Here is a 24,955-nt window from a genome sequence, read left to right on the forward strand (position 1 = left end):
GAAATAACTAAATTCCTCATCTATTGTCAGATAACCTTGTAGTCATTTGACTGAATCTTCCTGAATATGTAGCATATGGACCATTGTATCAAAGCCAGAGGGAGCTAATCAAAAACATTTTCATTCCACATATTCTGCTTCTATTTCTTCTGTGGGTTGTTTAAAGTTTAAAGCTAAATGTGCATAAAATTCTGTGTTTGAATACATTACTATGGCAAAAGCTTCAGAGAACACCGGTATTTTACCGTTTCAATGAGCTAAAAACCAACTGAGGACTTATTGCCGGAAACAGGAGCTTGCAGGAAACTGAAACTTGAGAAGTCTCTGTGTGTTCTTGTTGGGGGTGGATAGCAGCAGCAGACATGGCGGAACAACTGCACATCTACGAACAAGCTTAGTATCATTTTGTGGTGGAGAGAATTTGTCTGAGGTGATAAGAAACTATGAACTCCCAGTTGCATGCATCCAGGTTTTCAAGCAACAATTGCCACTGGCATTCGAGTTACTCATGCGCCTCCGAATCTCAAACTTTGTGGAAACACCGCAGAATGAATACCTTGAATACTATTCTAGATAATGCCCAACAGAAAGGAGCAAGGAACATCCGTAAGTTAGGAACAGAGCAGTGTGTGAAGGAGAACAAAACAAACCAACAAAAATAGCTGTACATTTTTTCTTACGGGGAAAAAAAAGCAGTTTAAAGGGGGCAGTTTAGAGCTGAAAACAACCAAAGGGGAACAGATTAAGTAACTTATTAAGTAACCTCTTCTTCTTCTGCTCAGATGTGAAGAAGCTGGTTGAGATTAAAACCCAAAAGGAAGTCATCACAAAGCTCCATGTAACTCTGCCTTGGCCCTTCTAGCCATAATGAGATATTTCAGGAAACATGATCTGTACACTTCCAATCACAATCACATGTACACACCAGCAGCTTAAAACTCAGTGAGATTGTTTCCCCTGCCATGCTTCAAGTCACTTTTCCGTGTTGCTGTACACACCTGAGTGGGGTGTTGGCATTGCTGTTTTGAAAGAGAAGGGTTAACGTGATAAGAGTTGATTCCAAGAGAAGAGAGGCAAATGGCAGAGAAGGAAATGGCTAGAGTAGATGCTATTCCAGCCATTATCAAACTGCATAGGACAGCTGTTTGATGGGTCCTCTACACTCATTGCATTAGAAAGAATGACAACCATTCTTCTGAGCTCCAAAAACCATGGAAACTGCAGAGGAAAAACATGGGAGTGCCGCTGCTGTTTTACAACAAGAAATCCAGCCTGGAAACACTACTTCAATTCCCCCCACTTTGTTGCCCTGAATTCCAGCCCTATGTCAATGGCCCTTACAACATCCCATTTCTCATATGGGTGGGGTTCTTCTGCATGGCTATCATCCAGACTGGTACACACTGCTCAGGAAAGCCCTCTTGTTTTTCCCGTCTCACGATGGTGAGGCCGCTCTTTTCAATAAGACTACTGAGGATGTTCAGATCTCGGATGACACTGCTGTCCAACGGATCGAGGACACAGCCCTCCCGTGCCACGTTGTCCTTCAGAATAATAATGCCGTTCTCCTTCAAACCATCCTGGCACCGAATGAAAAACCCCAGTAAATCCTTATCGGTCAGGTTTCCTGCAGGAGGTCAAAACAGAACAGGGCTATACTTTTCGTCGGAACGGTGGCTTCAGCCTTGCAACAGTGTGAAGTTCTTTAAGGTGTAGATGCAATATTTATTATTTCAAATTTTGTGCAATATTGCCACAAGAGACAGAATAGGGGCAAAGTAATTGTTTTTTTGGGGAGGGAGCACTGCCTTACATCTCTGATTTCTGAAATGAGAGCAGGGGGCAAGCTAGTTATCAGAGGAGTAGATTGCAAACCCCCCCCCCCCCCCGCTTAGCATCATCCAGGAATGTCTAACAAATAACTATACTTAATATTCTGCAAACTCCACAACTGCTTCACTGTGGCACGCTTTGGTTAGGGACGCATGGACATGTAAATTCTGGTCCGTCCCAGATCTCAGATGAAATGGGACTAAGAAATTATGAGGGGATTCAAGGTTTGCAGCTATTCTGTCATCGTCGTCCCCATTTTTCATTTAAAAACTTCTAAAATAGGATATCCAGTGACCCACATTCTAAGCAGCTGGTTTGCAGGGCTCCTTGCCACTACATATTTTGAACGCTCAGAGAGCAAGTCCCCTTTGGAGCAATGGGTCCTGATGGCATTCTGTTGCTCTCCAGAGGAACTGGACAGAAAAAGCAAGCCTATCCTCATGCAAAAGACTGCTTTGCAGTTCAAGGATGCATTCCAAGGAGACAAATACATTGGAGGTGGGTCCAGAAAAGGGTTGCGTGGCAAGTCCCCTCCCCCATGAGAAATGAAGACACTGGACACATTATTTAAGGTTAATGGGCATAAAAAGGCCACAACTTTATTGATTACAGAATTGAAAGGTATTGGCCTTAGGCATTGGCTCCTATCGACTACCCGGCATGGGGACCGGGAAGGGTTGTCCACAAGCCGTGGAAGTCCTGTTGAAGTACGCCAACTAGGATCCCATGGGAGTCACCGCTCGGGGGTGTGCCGGGGGCCCTTACCTCCCTAGGTTTCGGACCAGGCAACGCCCCCCGGAGTCCTCTACCGGACTACCCTTTCCATTGGGGAAGGTGATGGCGCTTCCTTCCCCCCATTCATTTGCATAACAATTAACCCCTGCCAATGCCTAACCGCCAATACCGTGGAAGTTGTGACGTTTGCTACGAGGTAGGCGAAAAAACCAAAAGGCACGAAGTGTGCCAAATTGGAAAAATTCCTACCAGGCCCCTTGCGGCAACCAACCGAAGTCCATAGCAAGGTCATAGCTAGCTAATCCTAAAGGGTGGGTGGGATGGGAAAACCACTCAGCTGGGAAGGGGAAAGAGGGCGGACGGGGTGGAAGGCACGCCCGGGGATTCCCTGTTCACGCGGGGGCAAGGTCCCGCCCTTGCGTGTGTGGGAGGAGGGTTTTGCCCGCAACCCCCTCTCCTCCCAGGGCGGAAATGGCTTTGTCAAGGGGTGTGACCCAGATAGAGAAAGGGGTGTGACCCAGATAGAGGGCAGTATTGGACCACATCCCTGTGCTGTAAGCACTGACTACCCAGGGAGTTTTGTTAGGAAAATGGGAAGGTGCCTTATACCAAGTGCACTGAGTTGGATCTTCTAGATATAAACCCTTGTTCAGTAGACCTTGGTTCTGTACCTGAGGCCTGTGATGCAGTGTGTGGCCATGGTCTGTACAAGGTAGGAGGAAAGATGGAGAGAGGTAGCCAGAGGACATTTGGTCCACTGATGCCTAGGGCTTATTCACACCTAAGTTTGCACCACCTCTTGCCCAGTGAAAGCTGCCCTTCCTCTCTTTTAAATCGGAACCAGTGAATAATAATAATAATAATAATAATAATAATAATAATAATTTATTTGTACCCTGCCCATCTGGGTACCCTACTATTTGTACTCTGCCCATCTAGAATGTCACACATTGAAAACTTCCCTGAACTGAGCTGCCTTCAGATGTCTTCTAAATGTTAGGTAGTTGTTTATCTCTTTGACATCTGATGGGAGGGCGTTCCACAGGGCAGGCGCCACTAGCAAGAAGGCCCACCACCTGGTTCCCTGTAGCTTTGCTTCTTGCAATGAGGGAACCGCCAGAAGGCCCTTGGTGCTGGACCTCAGCGTCCGGGCAGAACGATGGGGGTGGACACGCTCCTTCAGGTATACTGGGCCGAGGCTGTTTAGGGCTTTAAAGGTCAACACCAACAATCATTCAATCATTTTCAGGTGGGATTTTCCTCAGGGATTGTCTTTCACTTTTAGAGGGAAGAAGATTAAAATCAGATCACTGGAAGATAGAGATAAATTTCTGATCGCGTACGGAGAGGACCTTCAAAAAGGAATTGGACTACCTTCAGGGCCTGAAACACCAGAGGAACCTGCACCCTTGGATTCTGAAGATTCAGCGAATAAGGTACCACCCCCAGATAAATAACCAGATTCATTCAGGATGTCTCTGCAACTCTTGAGTTGGAACATAAATGGCTGTAACATTCCGGAAAAAAGGAGGAAAATTTTTCACATATTAAAAAAAGAACAATTGGACGTTATTTGCTTACAAGAAACACACGTGACTAGGCTCCACAGAAAAGTGTTAATAAATTAAAGGTCAACACCAACAGTTTGAATTGTGCTCGGAAATGTACTGGGAGCCAATGTAGGTCTTTCAAGACCGGTGTTATGTGGTCTCGACGGCGTGAAGTGAAGGCGGTGAAGGTCCTGTGTGAGTGCCTGGAGGCAGTTGGAGGATGGATGGCAGCTAATAGATTGAGGTTGAATCCTGACAAGACAGAATTACTGTTCTTGGGGGACAGGAGCGAGTGGATATGGGGGACTCCCTGGTCCTGAATGGGGCAACTGTGCCACTGAAGGAGCAGGTGCGCAGCCTGGGAGTCATTTTGAACTCACAGTTGTCCATGGAGGTGCAGGTCAATTCTGTGTCAAGGGCAGGTGTCTACCAGCTCCATCTGGTAACCAGGCTGAGACCCTACCCGCCTAGAGACTGTCTCACCAGAATGGTGCATAGCCTAGTTATTTCCCACATGGACTATTGCAACATGTTCTACGTGAAGGTGACATGGAAACTACAACTAATCCAGAATGTGGCAGCTAGACTGGTGACTGGGAGTGGCCACCGAGACCATATAACACCAGTCTTGAAAGACCTATATTGGCTCCCAGTACATTTCCGAGCACAATTCAAAGTGTTGGTGGTGACCTTTAAAGCCCTAAACGGCCTCGGTCCAGTATACCTGAAGGAGCGTCTCCACCCCCATTGTGGTTCCCTCACTGTGAGGAGCGAAGTTACAGGGAACCAGGCAGAGGGCCTTCTCAGTAGTGCCGCCCGCCCTGTGGAACGCCCTCCCATCAGATGTCAAAGTAATAAACAACTACAGTGGTACCTCGGGTTAAGTACTTAATTCGTTCCGGAGGTCCGTTCTTAACCTGAAACTGTTCTTAACCTGAAGCACCACTTTAGCTAATGGGGCCCCTTGCTGCTGCCACGCCGCCAGAGCACGATTTCTGTTCTCATCCTGAAGCAAAGTTCTTAACCCGAGGTACTATTTTTGGGTTAGCGGAGTCTGTAACCTGAAGCGTATGTAACCCGAGGTACCACTGTATATGATATTTAGAAGACATCTGAAGGCAGCCCTGTTTAGGGACGTTTTTAATGACAGATGTTTTAATGTATTTTTAATCTTTTGTTGTAAGCCATCCAGAGTAGGGTAGAAATATATTATTATTATTATCATTATTATTATTATTAGTGCTGAATCAGAACAAATGGTGGTGGGTTGCCATTTGTTCCAATTCAGCACTAAAGAACATGTTTTTAGGGGGAAAGCAGCGAAGCAGAGACAAAAGTGCTCCTACCCACGGTTAGAAAGCAGACAACGAGACAAGCAGAAAACCACTTTGACCCATGCTTCCTAGGTACAGGAAGAGCAGAAGCGTGGACAGCTCCTCGCTGCTGCATATCCTGTGTCACTCGCAAAGATGACCAGTTATGTGCCCTCCCCATAGCTTCTCTTGCTCACTCGTTTTTACATGGGGAACCAGATGGCAGAACTGACCTGAAACCCACTGGATCCAGATGACGTCGTATTTCCTAGGCGTTGGCGTGAATTCCTGGAGGCTGCAGCAATAGTACATGTCGACTTTTTCTCCCTGACCCTGCAAGTAGTTCTGAGCTTCTGTCAGAAAAACATCCATCATGTCCACCAGCTCCACGTGCTTGAATAAGGGAAGAAGGACATGTTTGCTCACCCTCCCTATTCCTGAGCCGCAGTCAAGAGCGAAGTCGGTGCCCGCTTTGCCAGGCCCCTGTGGAGAGCATGAAAAAGAGTGCTTGAATGCTCTGGCCTCTCACACTCATTACCTCAGTAAACCTTACCGAAATCTTGCAAGGCCAGTCTTGTCCTTCTGTTATTGTTGAAAGATGCAAGGAAGAGAAGAAGAAGAAGAAGAGAAGAAGAGCTTGGATTTGATATCCCGCTTTATCACTATCATAAGGAGTCTCAAAGCGGCTAACATTCTCCTTTCCCTTCCTCCCCCACAACAAACACTCTGTGAGGTGAGTGGGGCTGAGAGACTTCAAAGAAGTGTGACTGGCCCAAGATCACCCAGCAGCTGCATGTGGAGGAGCGGGGAATCGAACCCAGTTCACCAGATTATGAGTCCACTGCTCTTAACCATTACACCACACAGTGGATTGCCCAAAGCATTCACACCAGATACAAAACCCTTTCCTTCTTTAAAAAAACAAATAAATTGCTTTTGCATTTTCTATTTTACAAACAATAACCAAAAAGCAAAAGACAAAAGACAAAAAGAAACAGAATACAAACAACATATCCCAGGGGTCAGCAAACTTTTTCAGCAGTCTTTTTCCACTGTCCCTCAGACCTTGTGGGGGGCCGGACTATATTTTGATTTTTTAAAAAATAATGAACGAATTCCTATGCCCGACAAATAACCCAGAGATTTAAATAAATGCACACATTCTACTCATGTAAAAACACCAGGCAGGCCCCACAAATAACCCAGAGATGCATTTTAAATAAATGCACACATTCTACTCATGTAAAAACACCAGGCAGGCCCCACAAATAACCCAGAGATGCATTTTAAATAAAAGGACATGTTCTACTCATGTAAAAACACACTGATTCCCGGACTGTCCACGGGCCGGATTTAGAAGGCGATTTAGAAGGCCACTTTTATGGATCCTTATGTTATTATTTTCCCTTTGCATCTTCTCAAAAATTCCAATTATAAAGCCTTAATCAATCCGTTATTCGGTTTTTTTACTACAAGGTTTCTGCCTATCCCACTAATGTGTGTAATTGTTTGCAATCATTTTTCAAATACATTATATACATTCCCCATGCCTTATTCAAGGGGGCAGAAACCCTTTCCGCCCCCTATAGCTGCCCCCCCCCATTGACCCTTTGGGGATATATAGAATAACAACAGATTCACATGGAAATTGCTTCCCTGTTGTTCCACGATACCCCAGGAGCAATGAAGTTAAAGTCCCCTCCAAACCATTGGCGCCACATATATAGGAGCTATCGTAGGGCAGAGTTTGGCTCTAAATAGTCTCCCTCTAACATTACTAATAGTTGTAAATCATGTCAGGTGCCCATATGCCATTTCTACTTGGGCTGTGCTTCAGTGATTAATTCAGCAGATTATTAAGGTCAAACCAGGGGCAAACAGACAGTGTCATAGCTATAAATATCCCTGGTTGCAAAGAGTAATTGTAGAATGAGCTCAGGGGGCATTCTGCCCCTTCCCACTTTGCGCTGCCGATGGGGCTGCCCTCAACATAAGCAGGCAACACAATTTAATTTACCGTATTTTTCGCTCTATAAGACGCACTAGACCATAAGACGCACCTAGTTTTTGGAGGAGGAAAACAAGAAAAAAATATTCTGAATCCCAGAAGGCAGAACAGCAAGAGGGATCACTGTGCAGCGAAAGCAGCGATCCCTCTTGCTGTTCTGGCTTCTGGGATAGCTGCGCAGCCTGCATTCACTCCATAAGAAGCACACACATTTCCCCTTATTTTTAGGAGGGAAAAAGTGAGTCTTATAGAGCAAAAAAAACAGTACTTTTTTTAGAAGGAGAAGAAGAAGAAGAGTCCTTAGTTCTCGCGCAGATGTCATGGGAGCAGATGTCAAATCCCCAGGCAGGTATTTAAAAAGGTAAAGGACCCCTGACCGTTAAGTCCAGTTGCAGGTGACTCTGGGGTTGTGGCGCTCATCTTGCTTTACAGGCCGAGGGAGCTGGCGTTTGTCCGCAGACAGTTTTTCCGGGTCATGTGGCTAGCATGACTAAGCCGCTTCTGGCGAAACCATAGGAGCGCACAGAAACACTGTTTACCTTCCCGCCGGAGCGGTACCTATTTATCTACTTGCAATTTTTTGGCATGATTTTGAACTTCTAGCTATAACAGGTGGTTTTCATGCCAGAGGCAACAATTGTTGAAACGACCGGCTGTACTGAATCTCTACTATCACCTTTAGGACAAGATCCCATTTTAGAAGTACACAAAGTCTCTAACTCAGGAGTGGCTAACCTGTTAAATCTAAGAGCTGCACACCAGCCAAAAGTGGGTGTACGCACTTTGCATGCACACACTTATGGAGAATACACACAGACGCCACCTCCTCGGTTGTTCTGTGCTGCAAGCACAGCAGCGGGGATCGTTCAGTGTGAATCCTACCAAATTCAAGTTGTTGCAATACGATAAAACACCATATGAACAAATGGAAAGCAATTTTTAAAAACCAGTCAAAACTCACAGGGCATATATCACATGACAATGGCTACGGCTACAAAGAACCTCAGCAATTTTCAAGGAGTCGATGCGGGGAGAGGGAGGCGTTTGGTAAACTCTGATTTTGCCTATTGGTTCCACACTTCCAATTATATTCACAAAGCAGAGCATTTTGTATAACATCCTATGATGAATTTCAGAGACACAAGAAATTTCAGGTGTTATAAATGCAACTGAATAGGCATATGCAAATCCATCAGAATAACAGAGCACGTGGAATCATTTTAATTTACACCTAAGCACACTCACTGAATAGACAGTGTTGGGAACGGGAGTTCAGCTTTCACTTACATTTTTTTTTATCTTTTCTTTTACATTTATGATAAGCAGTATAGAGTTGAGACTCTGGGAAACTGGGAAGGAGTTAAAGGCAGGACAGCAGCACCAATTGCCGTTGTTGTTTTAAATTCCATTAACTCACACTAAAGAAAATGAATATGAATTAGGAATAATAAATATCTACTGCGGGACGCGGGTGGCGCTGTGGGTAAAACCTCAGTGCCTAGGACTTGCCGATCATATGATCGGCAGTTCGAATCCCCGCGGCAGGGTGAGTTCCCGTCTTTCGGTCCCAGCTCCTGCCCATCTAGCAGTTCGAAAGCACCCTTAAGTGCAAGTAGATAAATAGGTACCACTTTATAGCAGGAAGGTAAACGGCATTTCCGTGTGCTGCGCTGGTGCTGGCTCGCCAGAGCAGCTTCGTCACGCTGGCCATGTGACCCGGAAGTGTCTCCGGACAGCGCTGGCCCCCGGCCTCTTAAGTGAGATGGGCGCACAACTCTACAGTCGGACACGACTGGCCTGTACGGGCAGGGGTACCTTTACCTTTACCTTTTATATCTACTGCAATCCTGCTCAGACAGCCACAAAATGTTATCTAGTAGTGCAAGCATTTGGATGGTGGTTAATGGACTGAGGTTAAATCCTGACAGAAGTACTGTTTGGGGGGGCAGGTGTGGGGGACTCCCTGGTCCTGAATGGGGTAACTGTGCCCCTTAAGGACCAAGTGTGCAGCCTAGGGGTCATTTTGATCTCACAGCTGTACATGAAGGTGCAGGTTAATTCTGCGTCCAGAGCGGCTGTCTACCAGCTCCATCTGATACACTGGCTGAGACACTACCTGCCCATAGACCATCTTGCTGGAGTGGAATATCTCCCGCTTGGACTACTGCAATGCACTCTACATGGGGCTACCTTTGAAGGTGACTCAGAAACTTCAGCTAATCCAGAATGCAGCAGTTAGACATGATTGGCAACAGCCGCCAGGACCATATAACACCAGTCCCAAAGGATCTACACTGGCTCCTAGTACGTTTCCAAGCACAAATCAAAGTGTTGGTGCTGACCTCTAAAGCCCTAAATGGCTTTGGACCTGTATACCTGAAGGAACATCTCCACCTCCATTGTCCAGCCTGGGCACTGATGTCCAGATCTGAGGGCCTTCTGGCAGTTCCCTCACTGAGAGAAGTGAAGCTACAGGGAACCAGGCAGAGGGCCTTATCGGTAGTGACACCCACCCTGTGGAACGCCTTCCCATCAGATGTCAAGGAAATAAACAACTATCTGACTTTTAGAAGACAACTGAAGGCAACCCTGTATTGGGAAATTTTTAATGGCTGATGTTGGGACACTGGGGCAACTCAGTCAGATGGGCAGCATATTGTTGTTGTTGTTGTTGTTGTTGTTGTTGTTGTTATCAAGCATTTATTAGGTCATTTTATTTTGCAGTAATGATAAAGTTCCCTATTTGTAATATTAGCATCTTAAATAGAACCAGCAATACAATATTGGTAGTATTTGGAACACCTACTAATGGTAAGGAGTTTGCAAACTTTCAAGTTTTTACTGAACTCAGTCAGACAGAATGAAAAGGCAGCTCAATGTCAGACATAGAAGAAATAAGGTTTTCTACTAGTACGGTTTGAGGGACCTATTTATGCCCATGCACATGACCCAGAGCTTCCTCTTTCGGTGCATGCATTCAGAACACCCGCCCACCTCTCCCTATATTTAGGTCATTCTGTGATTGACCTTGCTATGCCGTCGTCTGTCATTGGGACAGGGGCACGGCAGGAATTTCCCCCACTTTGCTGGTTGGCTGGTGCCATTTGGGTTTCGCCTGCCGCGTAGCAAATCGTCACAAATTGTAAGGTTGCGGACAGGCTCTGGTTCAGGTGATAGGGATGGGAGAACGCTCTCGCCATCCCTATGTGAAGGGTATTCCCTTAAAGGAATTCAGGGACTTGATGGTTTGGTCAACCCCTGAGATGGGGTTGTGCCCGTGTTAGAGTCCAGGGGGACATTTGGGTGGCGGAGATAGCCTGTTCCTGGCTTTCCGCTTATCCAGGTGTTCACCCTTGGCTGACCTATGCTGGAACCCTGGGTCAGCGCTACCAGCATGGCAGGGAGCTAGTCGAACCAGAACCTATGCAACCAGTCACTTTCTGTAATCAATAAAGTTGTGGCTTAAATTCTGCCAAAAACCAAACCAAAATTTGAGTCAAGTGTGAATTTATTTAAGGGGGGGGGGTTCTGGGTCTGAACACGCAAATGAGTGGGCAACACAATCCTATCCATGAAGAAAACCCAAATTGCCATTTGCTCTCATTGAATGCTAAACAGTGCTCCCTGGCTGTGGGTGGGGGGAATTGAGGATAAGGGCTTAATCTATTTAGCAGTATGTACTCAACAGGATCTAGGATGTTATTGTCTAGCACATCATAGAATCATAGATTTGTAGCCACCTATTTCAGCCATGCGATAGGACTATGAAATCTTCACCAGAAGTTTGCACTTCCTTGGTCCCCATTCATTTAGAGTAGCTCTCAGTGATACTCTCCTTGAACCGTATGCCAAGCTCCAAAAATACACACAACACCAATGCCAATAATGAATTAAGACTTAACTCATTCCTGGTGCTTATGGTTCATGTTACTGTGTGAGAGACCATCCATAGATTGCACCCATGCTTTATGTCACAAGTTTCAAAGAGAAACTGCTGGCAGTTTTGAAGACAGAACTTTATTAAAACTTAGAGCTAAACTCACATGCAAACCTGGCATGTAGGTTATACACAGGAAAGGAAGGTCAGTCTGAACTGAGCACCCTCCCTCCTCTAACAGGGAATCGTGGTAATTATATTTCATATTTATATAGCCCATGGACTGCAAGAAGATCAAACCTGAGTGCTCACTGGAAGGACAGAGCCTGAAGCTGAGGCTCCAATACTTTGGCCACCTTATGAGAAGAGAAGGCCCCCTGGAAAAGACCCTGATGTTGGGAAAGATGGAGGGCACAAGGAGAAGGGGACGACAGAGGACGAGATGGTTGGGCAGTGTTCTCGAAGCTACCAGCATGAGTTTGACCAAACTGCGGGAGGCAGTGGAAGACAGGAGTGCCTGGTGTGCTCTGGTCCATGGGGTCATGAAGAGTCGGACACGACTAAACGACTAAACAATAACAAAATTCACAAAGTTCTTCAAGTATGTTATCTTTTTGTAAACATCGCTGCAGTGTAGGTGAGGAATGGAGGAGAAATTTGGTTTAGTTCTCATTTAAAGGCAAATCTACCTAATTTGCCCTTTCTGAAACAACGTGTGGGCCAAAACACAACCGTCCTTCAATATTTGCACTTCTCTGAATCTTTGTAGTGCAGTTCTCTGGCCAATCAATGTGTAAAAAAAAAATGCACACGCTAGGGCAAAGTGTGTTAGTTAAAATAACATACAAGCATGCATATTAAGGAAAATTGCTATGTGAAAATGTATATATAGACAAAATTGCACACAAATGTGTATATTGGATAAATCTGCACAAAATTGCTAATGAATTCTCCCCATCCCCACCCCATAAACTGATGTGGGAATGTGGAGAACTGAACTGAAGACTGGAAAAACGAGAAACTCAGAGAAACAGAAATTGACCAACACATCCATCCAGCCATCCATCCATCCATCCATCCATCCCTAAAGGTAGGTGTGAATTATTATACCTATATCACAGATTGGGGAGTTGAAGTTGAGTGTATCGCTTGCTTAAGGTCACATAGCAAATTCCTGGCAGTGGCAAGATTAATAAGAACCATTGGCTTCCTGGCTTGGTCACTTGGTCCCTATGCTAGCTCTTACTGTGATGGCCTAGGATTCAGACTCAGAGGCTAAACCTGAGGAATCCCAGCCTGCACAGGAGTCCCCGCCTCCAGAACCAGCTGAGCCGGGGCTGGGGCATGAGCCTGAAGGGTCCCCACCTGTGCTGGATCCTCAGGTGCAGGCACCAGCTGAGTCTGCTCTGGCCCCTGAGGTGATGGAGGACCCATTGCCTGCAGCTGCTTCACTCTCAGCCCCGTCAGGGGAAGCTGAGGTTGCCTCTGGGTCCGGTAACCCTCCAGCCTCTCCTGAGCTGCAGAGGCTCAGGGCAGAGAGGTGGAGGGAACTAAGTTCCCACAGGAGAAGCGCTCGCCTCCAGGCCAGGAGAGGCGAGTCACCAGAGGCTGCCCTATGCCTCGGGGCAGATAAAAGCCATCCAGCCCCAGTCCCAGGTTGCGGGAGCAACTTCGTTGGTTGTCAGTTCCTGCCTGAACCCTGTCCTGCTATCCTGCTGGAGCTCCTGACCTCGCCCGACTACCTGCCCTGCACCCAACTTCAACTTTTACAGACTGCCTCCATACCGCACCTTTGACCTCGGACTGGACTCGGACCTCGCCTCTCGGTTAGCCCACGGGACCAGCACTTTTACCCTGAGCATGAACTGGAGTCTATGAGTGAGAAGGCTCCATGAAAAGCTCCATATTTTATGGCTCTGCTGCATGTGAAGCCTTATGTGCTGGTGCCAGATGTGACTTGGCTCTAAGGAATCACGAAATGACAACACAGCATGAGAACGAAATCGAAATACGTAATGAGTAGCTCTTTGGAATTTTGGGTTGATTAAATTCGTAACTTTTTGCTGTACAAGCAACCATATAAATGTGACTGTTTTCAAGTCACTGAACGAACAGTTTGATCACTGCTGAAAGTCGCTGTGAACACAGTGACTGAGTGAAAGGATTAAGTACCACTTGAGAGCTGTTTAAGATAACCAAACAGCCCTGAAGTGGAATTTATTACACTTAATCCTTGTTCTGGCTCCAGCGCCACTGAGGAGTTACAAACCTCTACAACTAAATTATTATTATTATTTCAGATATTTCTGATTGATATTGTAGATTAGGGCCTTTTGACATCTTCTCAGAAAAGTTTTGTTACTTTCAAGTGACTTTTTTATACAGTGGTACCTCGGGTTAAGTACTTAATTCGTTCCAGAGGTCTGTTCTTAACCTGAAACTGTTCTTAACCTGAAGCACCACTTTAGCTAATGGGGCCTCCTGCTGCCGCTGCGCGGCCGGAGCACGATTTCTGTTCTCATCCTGAAGCAAAGTTCTTAACCCGAGGTACTATTTCTGGGTTAGCGGAGTCTGTAACCTGAAGCATCTGTAACCCGAGGTACCACTGTATTGGTACATGCCCCCCCTGTCTCTGAGTGGTGTGAGTTTTCAGGGGTTCCAGGCACTTACATAGGGTTTGTTTTTTGCTTTGGGAGTAAATCACAGCAGAGACTGCGGTGTGTGGCCCTCCAAACATTGCCGAGCATATTATGCATTCCTGGCTGAGGCTAATGCAAGTCGAGAGCCCATCAACATTGAAGGGGGCACATTTCCATGCTGCTCTGCCAGACAACTGAAGGATTTCGATACTGTCATCTGTGTGCATGGTTTCAGTTGTCATTTTAAAAATCGCCTTTATATTTAACATGGATTGATTTCTATTCTGCAGTGTATTTCTAATTGGTTTTAAATTTGGTTTGCTTAAATGTCTTTTATTGGTTTCCTACATTGCTTTGGGGGCTAATTTTTTGCAGAAAGGCAATTGAGAACTGTAATAAAATACATAAATAAATCAACTGGTTGTCTGAGATACATCTTTCCAGTCTGTTTAACTTTTCCTTAAATGAGTCCCAGGCTTAGTGGTGTGTTTTTCCCCAAAAGTTATTTTTCCTTCGTATAGGTCTATTCCTTCTTTAAAAATTAACCAAATACTGACAGTCAGGCATCTCAGGGCAGCCAAATTATATTATTGCATTGCCACACCTGGTGGAAGGTATGAGAAACGCACTGAAGGAACATAAAACTGCTACCCAGGAAAACGTGCAACCAGTTCAAGTCTCTGAGATAAAGAGTAGCAGATTGTCATGGCTGACCGGAACAAATGTATAAAAACCATCACTGCTTTCTTGCAAGGTGTCATTGAAATATCTTGTCATTGGAAAAATGTGATTTCCTGTCCTTACCCTCAGCGAACATGTAAACAGCCAGTTAAGATCAAATTCTCCTCCCCAGGGCCGACTGGATTTGAGCAACTCACTTCCAAATGCAAGTTTCAAATTTGTGGGCTATTTTCCCTCAAAGACGTTTACACACACACACCCCTCAAAAAAGACAAGAGGAATGTGGTCTCCATATTTCTCTTGCACAAAATGGAGGCATCATCATAAAACCAATGGGGTTTATAAAAAGAGATGTGAACTTCAAAGACAGACACAACTCACCCCTACAAAATTCTTAAGAAATTCCCTGGAGGACTCAATATCTGTGTTGGACAACTCGATGAAATCCCCCATCATGCCTTCTTCCGATGCCGGCACCTCTTTGTAGAAATGTTTGGCTCTGGCGTAGAACTGCATCTCACCGTTGATGACTTCGCTTGTCAGAGCGTAAAGTTTGACTGCAAAGAGACAAAAGCAATAACTGTGTGTGGACTTTCCCAGTTGTATAAACTGATTTTTTAAAAAAATGTATAAAATTACTTCTTGTTAGAAGGCAGCAGAGCCGGCCCATCCATTAGCCTCAATGAGTCAATTGCCTCAAGCGGCAGGTTGCAGAGAGCTGGGGCCGGGGGGAGGCAGATCTGGGAAGGATAAAGAGGGGTGTCTTTGCGTGCCTTTGCCACTTTTCTGGCGGCTGTGGTTGCAGAACCAAAAGGATCTTGCAGGGCTCCAGGTCTGGGTTAGTTCAGGTGAGGAGAGGCACTCCTTGAGGTATTGGTGTCATACCCTCCAACATTTCTCCGATGAAAATAGAGATTAACAGCTAAATAATGTTCAAATGTGGGCAAACAAGGAGTCTCAGTGCATAGAGAAGGCTCCTTGATGCAGAAGCTCCCTTTTCATTCGGCTCCCTTTTCATCATGCTTGCCCTGTACAAATAACATATGCAGAAACTGCAGCTGCCCTTTTCTGTTTTGTAATTCATTCTACATTGCCTGCACGTACAATTGCATTATCTTCTGGATTTTCTCCTGCATTAACAAAAGTTGCTGTGATACATATTGTTGGAAGTGCAACAGCAGTTGTTTTTATTGTTGTTGTTATGTTATGTTATGTTATGTTATGTTATGTTATGTTATGTTATGTTATGTTATGTTATGTTATGTTATGTTATGTTGTTATGTTATATGGGTTAATTTCGTTGTTGGTGAGTCAGCTAACCAAGAGGAAAGGGTAGATGTGTTGTTTGGTAGAGTGGCAGTGTGGTCTGATCTTCACTGAGGTAGCATGTACCCTGATTGGCTATGTTGTTTTGAGGGAATTTCCCCTCTGTGTTTTGGTTGTATGTCTCCCTGCTTTGTACAAGGTTTAAAGTAAGAAAGAGAAAGCCTCTCTGTTCCTTTCTCCTCAAATTGCATTCTTTTGTGTTCAGTTTCCTCAGTCAAGTGTTATCAGGATTCCTTTTCTCTCTGGCCTCCCTCTGCATTATTCAAGTGATTTTGCTAACACATACATTGTGAGAAAGCCAACTGCACTCTTAATTGGTCATTTATAGTTTTATTTTCTTTAACGTTTGCTACTGACAGCAAATCCAGAAGTGTGGGACTGCACAGTTTAACAATGACGACGTCCCTTGCAAGCATCAAGAAAACGTAATGGGAATAATTCACAGCAAGCCAGACTGTGAGAATAGGGCTCTTAAGTTTCATCTAAACAACATGCCTGGGCTGTTGCTCCTTCCAACAAAAGCAATGTTCCCAGCCCTCCTTGTCATCACCTGCTTAAGACAACTGCTGAGCGGATACTATTAAACCTTTAATCCATTACATATTTATGTTATGCCTGAAAGATGTATGCTGCAAGTGAGTGCTGAACTCAGCACAGGTCAGACCTGGGATGGTTTTTACACCCCCTGGTGATTTATTTTTGCATCCTCTGCCTCAAACAATTTTGCAAATCGAAACAAACAATGGCAGATGATCCCCTGGTTGTGGTGACTGGGCTGTAACCGTTGCTGTGCAATTCTGGGATCTTTTCTTTCTGTCTCTTGACACATATATAGCCATATATGACCTGTGGAAAGGAAATAGCATCTGATATATTTTATCTTGAGTACCATTCCAGTGGAGTGGGTGTAGTAGCCTGCAGCACAGCTGTAAAACCTTCAAAGAGAGGCAAGAGAAAGTTGTGGAAGTGGTATGATAGAGACACGATTGCAGCTCATTTATTTTCTGCCACCTTTGCCTCCACTCAAACAGGATTCACGGGTTTGTAAGCACTACCAAAAAACTCTGCAAAACTTGTTTACAGAAATTGACAGTGGGATAGGTGCGCAATGGACAGCAATCACACTGCCGTGCCACTTTGCGGATGTAGATAGAGCACTGTAAAAGCAGTTGTGTCAGATTTTTGCCCATGGCATAGACCAGGGGTAGTCAACCTAAGGCCCGTGGGCCGGATGAGGCCCAATCGCCTTCTCAATCCGGCCTGCGGACGGTCCGGGAATCAGCGTGTTTTTACATGAGTAGAATGTGTGCTTTTATTTAAAATGCATCTCTGGGTTATTTGTGGGGCATAGGAATTCGTTTATTTTTTCCCTTCAAAATATAGTCTGGCTGCCCACAAGGTCTGAGGGAGTGGACAAGCCCCCTACTGAAAAAGTTTGCTGACCCCTGGCATAGACATAGCATCTCAACTTATGTTATACATGAACATACCATGATAATCAATTACTGGACCTGACCTGCTTCTGATAGGCAAGTCTAGACATGCCCCACATTCCCACATAGGCTGCTCATCTCATAAGGGATGTGGGTGGCGCTGTGGTCTAAACCACTGAGCCTCTTGGGCTTGCTGATCAGGAGGTTGGCGAATCGCTGCGACGGGGTGAGCTCCCGTTACTCTGCCCCAGCTCCTGCCAACCTAGTTGTTCGAAAGCACACCAGTGCAAGTAGATAAATAGGTACCACTGCTGCGGGAATGTAAACAGTGTTTCCATGCATTCTGGTTTCCGTCACGGTGTTCCGTTGTACCAGAAGTGGTTCAGTCATGTTGTCCACATGACCCGGAAAGCTGTCTGTGGACAAACGCTGGCTCCCTTGGCCTGAAAGTGAGATGAGCGCCGCAACCCCATAGTCGCCTTTGACTGGACTTAACCGTCCTTTACCTTTTACCATCTTATAAAAGCATTTTAAAAGCAACACATGCTCATTTATTTTGTGTACATATGTTTATCTTTCAAACAAAAAATGAACTTTTTTTTTAAGGCTGCAAAACTACCCTGGAAGTTGGCGATATCGTAAGCCTCAGCCAATACTAGGATGCCCACGACATGCAGATTTCTGCTGACATGAAAAAGGAGTCATGCTGTAAACCTGCAGAAAACCCACTCCCCCCCCCCACCTGCTTCAAAGCTCATCCCAGAACAAAAGAAAGAAGTAAGTGGGTTTGGAGGACAATGACAAGGTTGTTCACCGTTCACGAAGTGACTCTTCGTGACCCCATGGACCAGAGCACGCCAGGCACTCCTGTCTTCCACTGCCTCCCGCAGTTTGGTCATGCTGGTAGCTTCGAGAACACTGTCCAACCATCTCGTCCTCTGCCATCCCCTTCTCCTTGTGCCCTCCATCTTTCCCAGCATCAGGGTCTTTTCCAGGGAGTCTTCTCTTCTCATGAGGTGGCCAAAGTATTGGAGCCTCAGCTTCAGGCTCTGTCCTTCCAGTGAGCACTCAGGGCTGATTTCCTTCAGAATGGAGAGGTTTGATCTTCTTGCAGTCCATGGGACTCTCAAGAGTCTCCTCCAGCCCCATAATTCAAAATGTTCTAGTTATTGTTAAAAATTGTCTGGACCCAAGTGAGGATTCCCAGGTAAGATCCTCCCTCTATTGTGTAGGCAGGTAGTCTCTCCCCTACCTGGCCTGGTCTCCTTGGCAACGCTTCCCCCAGGCGGGATTGGACAACTGATTGAGGTAGGCAGAGACCTCCAGGTATCCCACCTGGGGGAAGGTGAAGCCAAGCCTGTGTTGATGGAGCCGTTCCAGATCCAGGGGCTGCGCGCGTCTACGCAAAGGGCGCCCCCCGTTTTATGCGGGGAGCGGTCATTGTTAAAAATTGTATGGTATACAAAGTTCCTCCTTTGCTTGCTTCATGATCGCTGCATGAATGACAGTTCTGTGCTGACTGTGCTTCAGATATTTAAGAGGTATGTGACAGCTATTGCAACCAAGCGTCTGGCTGTTTAGCTTCACAAGATCATGCACCACAGGGGTTTGCTCTGCAAATGTGTTAAGCATTTTTACTAGACAATGCATCTAGTCCTTCTCCCTTATGTAAGGAAAAGGAACTTTAATGTTGTTTGCAGAGCCAGGTACAGGATATAGTAGGTACCACTAGAACAGTGGTGTGCATCCATGCAAACTAGGGGTCCCGAATGGGATATAATAAATAATAATAATAATAATTTTTTATTTATACCCCGCCCTTCCCGGGTCAGGAAACTGGGCTCAGGGCGGCTAACAACAAATTTAAAACACTTAATTGATACAACAAAAAACTAAATAAAATACAGTATAAAACATGAATAACAATAAATTCAGAATTCAAAAATCAATTTAGGGGGGAAATCCATCCAATAAACATTGGAAGATCACCAGGGCTAGCTGGCTAAATTAGTCCTATTTGGGCCAGTGAGGAGACCAGGAAAGAATTAGCTGTGGGATCCCAGAGCGGGTAATCTTCATAAAAAGGGGAGGGAGAGGGAAGGAAGGGGAATAAAAGATCAGGCTAAGTTCAAATTGAAAGCCAGGTAGGATAGCTCTTTATTACAGGCCCTGCAGAAGGAAGTTAAATCCTGCAGGGCCCTAGTCTCCTGGGACAGAGCATTCCACCAGGTCGGAGCCATCACTGAGAAGGCCCTGGCCCTGGTGGAGGACAATCTGACTTCCTTAGGGCCCTGGACCTCTAAACTATGATTATTCATGGACCTTAAAGTCCTCTGTGGGGCATACCAGGAGAGGCAGTCCCATAAATATGAGGGCCCTAAGCCACAAAGGGCTTTAAAGGTCAAAACCAGCACCTTAAACCTGGTATCTTGTGTCTTGACTGTAGATCCTATGGGAACCCAGTCAATGTTGCTATATGCAGCAGCAACAAATGCATCCAGATCAAGGGAAGTCATAGTACCTCTCTATTCTGCCTTGGTCAGACCACACTCAGGAGTCCTGTGTCCGATTTTGGCCCCACATTTTAAGAAGGGTGTGGACAAGCTGGAATGTGTACAGAGGAGGAGGACCAAGATGATCAAGGGTCTGGAAACCAAGCCTGATCAGGAATGGTTAAGGGAGCTGGGCATGTTTATCCTGGAAAAGAGGAGACTGAGAGGAGATCTGATAGCCATGTATCTCAAGGGTTGTCACAGGGAAGATGGAGCAAGCTTGTTTTCTCCTGCTATAGAGGGTAGGACACAAGCCAATAGCTTCAAATTGCAAGAAAGGACTAAACATCAGGGAAAAAACTTTCTGACAGTAGGAACTGTTTGACAGTGGGACAGAATCCTTCGGAAGGCTGTGGACTCTCCTTCCTTGAAGGTTTTTAAGCAAAAGTTGGAAGGCCATCTCATACCCTCCAACATTTCTCCGATGAAAATAGGGACATCCCATTCCACAATAATTTTACTATTTATACCCCACACATCTTACTGGGTTGGCCCAGCCACTCGGACAGCTTCCAACATATATAAAACATAATAAAACATTAAGCTTTTTAAAAAAAAAAATAAATCCTTCCCTATACAGGATTGCCTTCAGACAGCTCAGGGGTTAGATAACTCCATAGCCTCCAACATTCTGTCCATGAAAATAAGGACATCCTAAGGAAAAGTGGGATATTATGGGATCAATCAGAAACCGGGATGTCTTCTCTAAATCAGGGATGTCCCTGGAAAATAGGGACACTTGGAGAGTCTGTGATCTGTTTTGTTTGCTTTAGTTGAGACTCCTGTATCACACAGATGACCTTTGGGGTCCCTTCCAACTCTACAGTTCTATGATTCTATATGTATCAGCATTAGCCGTGGACTTTCAAAAATGCTGAGGACACATGGGAACGGACAATGGCTGGATCTGGACACATCCAAGAAGCATTTCAATTAAATGCGTTTTAAACTTTGTATGAGAAATCAGGTTGGCAAAAATGGAACTCCACAGCGCCATCTGGTGTCACAGTGTTAGAATGCATAAACAATGCATAGAAAGTGTTTTTTTCTTTGCCAATGTAGCTGAGTCCAGTATCACCTCTTAGCTTCTCCCACTGCTCAAAGGTTGCTAGGTTCTTAGGAGGGGCAATCGGGATAAGGCCCACTATCTGACTCTTGATTCAGGACCCTAAACTCTGCTCTTATACTAAATTTCCTTTTTTCTGTGTACAGTCATACCTCTGGTTACGTCCGCTTCATGTTACGTTCTTTCAGGTCCCGCGGTGACCCAGAAGTACCGGAAAGGGTTACTTCCAGGTTTCACCGCTCGTGCATGCGCAGATGCGCAAAATGACGTCACATGCATGCACAGAAGCAGCGAATCGTGACCTGCGCATGCACAGATGCGCCACTGCGGGTTGCGCTCTTTTCATATTGCGAACGGGCCTCGGGAACGGATCCCATTCGCAACCAGAGGTACCACTGTATATTGTCATGTTTTACTGTTGCTTTGGCTATCGGATGAGGTGAATTAGGTTTTATCTTAGTCTTAGTCTTCTCCTACTGTTCCCACTGTCTCGCACATTCCCTTTGCTCTAGTAACAGTTTACCCTGTGTACATTAGCAGATCTTAAAAGGGAGCAGCATACAAGTGAATTTCAAACGCAAGACACAGCAGAATCATAGAATTGTCGAGTGGGAAGAGACCCTGACGACTGCTCTCTGCAAATTCTAATTTCTTCCTGGCGTTACTCACTGACCTGGTCCATATGACACACTAAGGCAAATCATGGTTTAGCATGAATATGTGGGCAAGGAGGTCCCCAGGGAGGAAACAGAGGCTTTGCATCATGGTTTGGCATAGTGTTTTATCCAAACCTGGGCCCTGTGGTCTGTCTTGCATTAGACAAGCCATGAGCTGTAACCAAAATTTGTTCTGTTTGTCTGAAGGAGGCAAACTACAAGCCCAGATTCAGATGACATTTGACGCCAAACCATGGCTTAGCTCATAGCACCATAAGGGCTGGAGAAGCTCAGCAACTGCAATCTCCTCTCTGGGGACCTGCAGGCTTGTGGTATATTCGCTCTAAGCCAAGAGTTTGACTTAGGGCTCGCATACCCGTCCCATGCATAGAAAACATGGGTCTGAGCGATTTTCTGCTTGCCCCGTGCTTTCTAGACTTGTTTCCGATTAGTTTTTCCTTTGCTGCTTTCCCATGGTAAAAAAATGCTCTCTAGTGCTAAATCAGAACAAACGGTCATCTGCAGAAGACCCAGTTGCTGTTTGTTCCGATTCAGTGCTAAACTGCTGGCTTTCCTGGGGGGAAATAACAAGGCAAAGAAAAACATGGACGGGCCCTTAGTGTTATGTGTGAACCAACCCACTGACTCATAGTACTAGCAGACTGTACCCATACCTTTCTAACACAACCTGCAACTATAGGGGCATGCAAGAGACAGAAGCAGGCAGGCAGGGGGAAAGGGAAACTGGTCAAACCTTGGTGATGGATTCTGGGGGTGTTCCAATATCAATTTTTAATCTGCAATCGGGCCATTAACAACTGGTCAGTGGCACTGATTAATGGAGCTCACAGATACTTCCTTCAGCAATAATTAAACATTTGGAGATGTACTGCCAAGATTTATTTTGCTAGTTGACTACCCTCCGTATCACATTTAAAGATGACGGCAAATCAGTATTTCAAGAGCAAATGAATTGATTAATTTCACATCTCTGAAAAATTTTCAACCAGAGGTCCAAAACCCTGCTCTTCTTTTCAGAAGCCAAGCATACTCTGGCAAGCCACTCAACACTGCTGCTGCTTTTCAGCTTACTCACCCAGAGGCAGCCGCTCCAGAAGGTAGAGGTAACTCTGGAAAAAATCGTTCCGAATTGCCTTGTGGAGGATGAAGGACATGCTGTGTCGACAGAGTTCCTCATCTGTCTTGTGCCAGCGTGATTTAAAGGCTAAATGGGCCCCCATATACTCCATGCTATTCAGGACTTTCTGGAGGAAGTTGCCTGGGTGCCAAGTGGGACCTCTCTGCTCTCTCAGAGGGCTCCGGTGGTGTCATTTAAACCACGTACATCTCTGTCATTCTATATGGGGCTGTCTGTCTGTCTGCCTGCCTGAGTCTCCTGACACTTGCTCAGAATAATCCCTGAAGTGTCATGCTCTTGCACTAGCAGGTGCTGGGAAGTGATAAAAAGCCAGATTGCTTAGACAGGGGAAAAGTATATCTGCTCTTAGATAGGTCACTTTACCTCCCATCTTAAAACGCGTTAGCTTCTTCTTGAAAGGGACAGAAACATTGTCCCATGGCTACTCCTGCACCCCATAGGACTGTTTCCCAATACAAAGGCCATGACTTTAGGTTTGTAACCCACCCACAATCGGTAAGGGCTCAGAGCCATACAAAAACAACATGATCATGCACTAGGGCATGTGAGAGGTCAGCTACATTAACGATAATGTATCTGTAGCATAAAAGAACTACAAGGACTTCTTCAGATTGTAGCTGCTTGCAATCCCTGAAACTTTCCCCTGGAGGTTCGTCAAACCTGAATTTGCACTTTCATTCATTCTGAGCTGATGCAAGACCTTTTTTAAATTTTTTTTAATGCAAGTGGCATTTAGTGGCCATGAATAAGCATATGCCAAAGGTAAAGGTAAAGGGACCCCTGACCATTAGGTTCAGTCGTGGCCGACTCTGGGGTTGTGGCGCTTATCTCGCTTTACTGGTCGAGGGAGCCGGCGTAAAGCTTCCGGGTCATGTGGCCAGCATGACTAAGCCGCTTCTGGCGAACCAGAGCAGTGCACGGAAACGTCGTTTACCTTCCTGCCGGAGCGGTACCTATTTATCTACTTGCACTTTGACGTACTTTCGAACTGCTAGGTTGGCAGGAGCAGGGACTGAGCAACAGGAGCTCATTCCGTTGCAGGGATTCAAACCGCTGACCTTCTGATCGGCAACTTCTAGGCTCTGTGGTTTAACCCACGGCACCACCCACGTCCCAAACATATGCCAGCCATATCCTAAATATCTGTATGGGCATAACTGCCTGTTGCACTGCTACATTGTGAAAACGCTGGCAACGTCACATCATTTTGTCATGTTGTGCGGACACAGTTGTTGACATGCCATCTCTTCCACCCCCCTCCCTTTTGCATTTATGTTACCCTATGAAGCACAAAGTAAATTGATGGCACCAAAACATGCCCCCCCCCCCCCCGGTGCTGATGCTGCAGCAAGACACAGGATGGGGCATTTAGCAATAAGTTCTACTGTATTTAATGTTTTAGGGTATTTTGGATGTGTCTGTATTTTTCAAAACACTGCAAACTGGTTTTCTTTTTTTGGGGGGGATACACTTAAACTAGGAGTGGGCCATATTTCGGCCACATGGGGTGGTGAGTGAGTACTCAGGGGCCACATAGCAGAGGTATGGCCACTGGCTCCCAGTACGTTTCAGAGCACAATTCAAAGTGTCGGTGCTGACATTTAAAGCCCTAAACGGCCTCGGTCCAGTATACCTGAAGGAGCATCTCCACCTCCATCTTTCTGCCCGGACACTGAGGACCAGCGCCGAGGGCCTTCTGGCGGTTCCCTCACTGTGAGAACGCAAGTTATAGGGAACCAGGCAGAGGGCCTTCTCGGTAGTGGCACCACCCTGTGGAACGCCCTCCCACCAGATGTCAAAGAGAACAACAACTACCAAACTTTTAGAAGACATCTAAAGGCAGCCCTGTTTAGGGAAGCTTTTAATGTTTAATAGGTTATTGTATTTTAGTGTTTTGTTGGAAGCTGCCCAGAGTGGCTGGGGAAACCCAGCCAGATGGGCGGGGTATAAATAAATTATTATTTATTATTATTATTATTATTATCATTATTATTATTATTACAGCTGGTGGTGGACTTTGGGTGAACACACTCACACTCACAGATACAGTTAGTCCTTATATTCAAAGTCCTTCTCTGTTGTAGTCAAGAAAGGCAGACTCCATCAGTGAGAGAGAAACCACTTTGA

The 24,955-nt window shown here is 45.6% G+C and overlaps 1 protein-coding gene across 1 annotated transcript; it reads right to left on the minus strand.

Moving 5' to 3' along the window:
* Positions 1-215: 215 nt before the first annotated feature.
* On the minus strand, positions 216-23,020 carry NTMT2 (N-terminal Xaa-Pro-Lys N-methyltransferase 2). Its single transcript, XM_083743996.1, has 4 exons — positions 22,766-23,020; positions 15,018-15,193; positions 5,665-5,914; positions 216-1,627 (listed from the first exon to the last, which is right to left on the minus strand). The coding sequence occupies exons 1-4, from the start codon at positions 22,917-22,919 to the stop codon at positions 1,338-1,340; spliced, it is 870 nt and encodes a 289-aa protein (XP_083600122.1). The 5' UTR covers positions 22,920-23,020; the 3' UTR covers positions 216-1,337.
* Positions 23,021-24,955: the final 1,935 nt, after the last annotated feature.

The sequence above is a fragment of the Podarcis gaigeae genome (genome assembly GCF_964106915.1).
Source record: "Podarcis gaigeae genome assembly, chromosome: 6".
NCBI lineage: Eukaryota > Metazoa > Chordata > Lepidosauria > Squamata > Lacertidae > Podarcis > Podarcis gaigeae.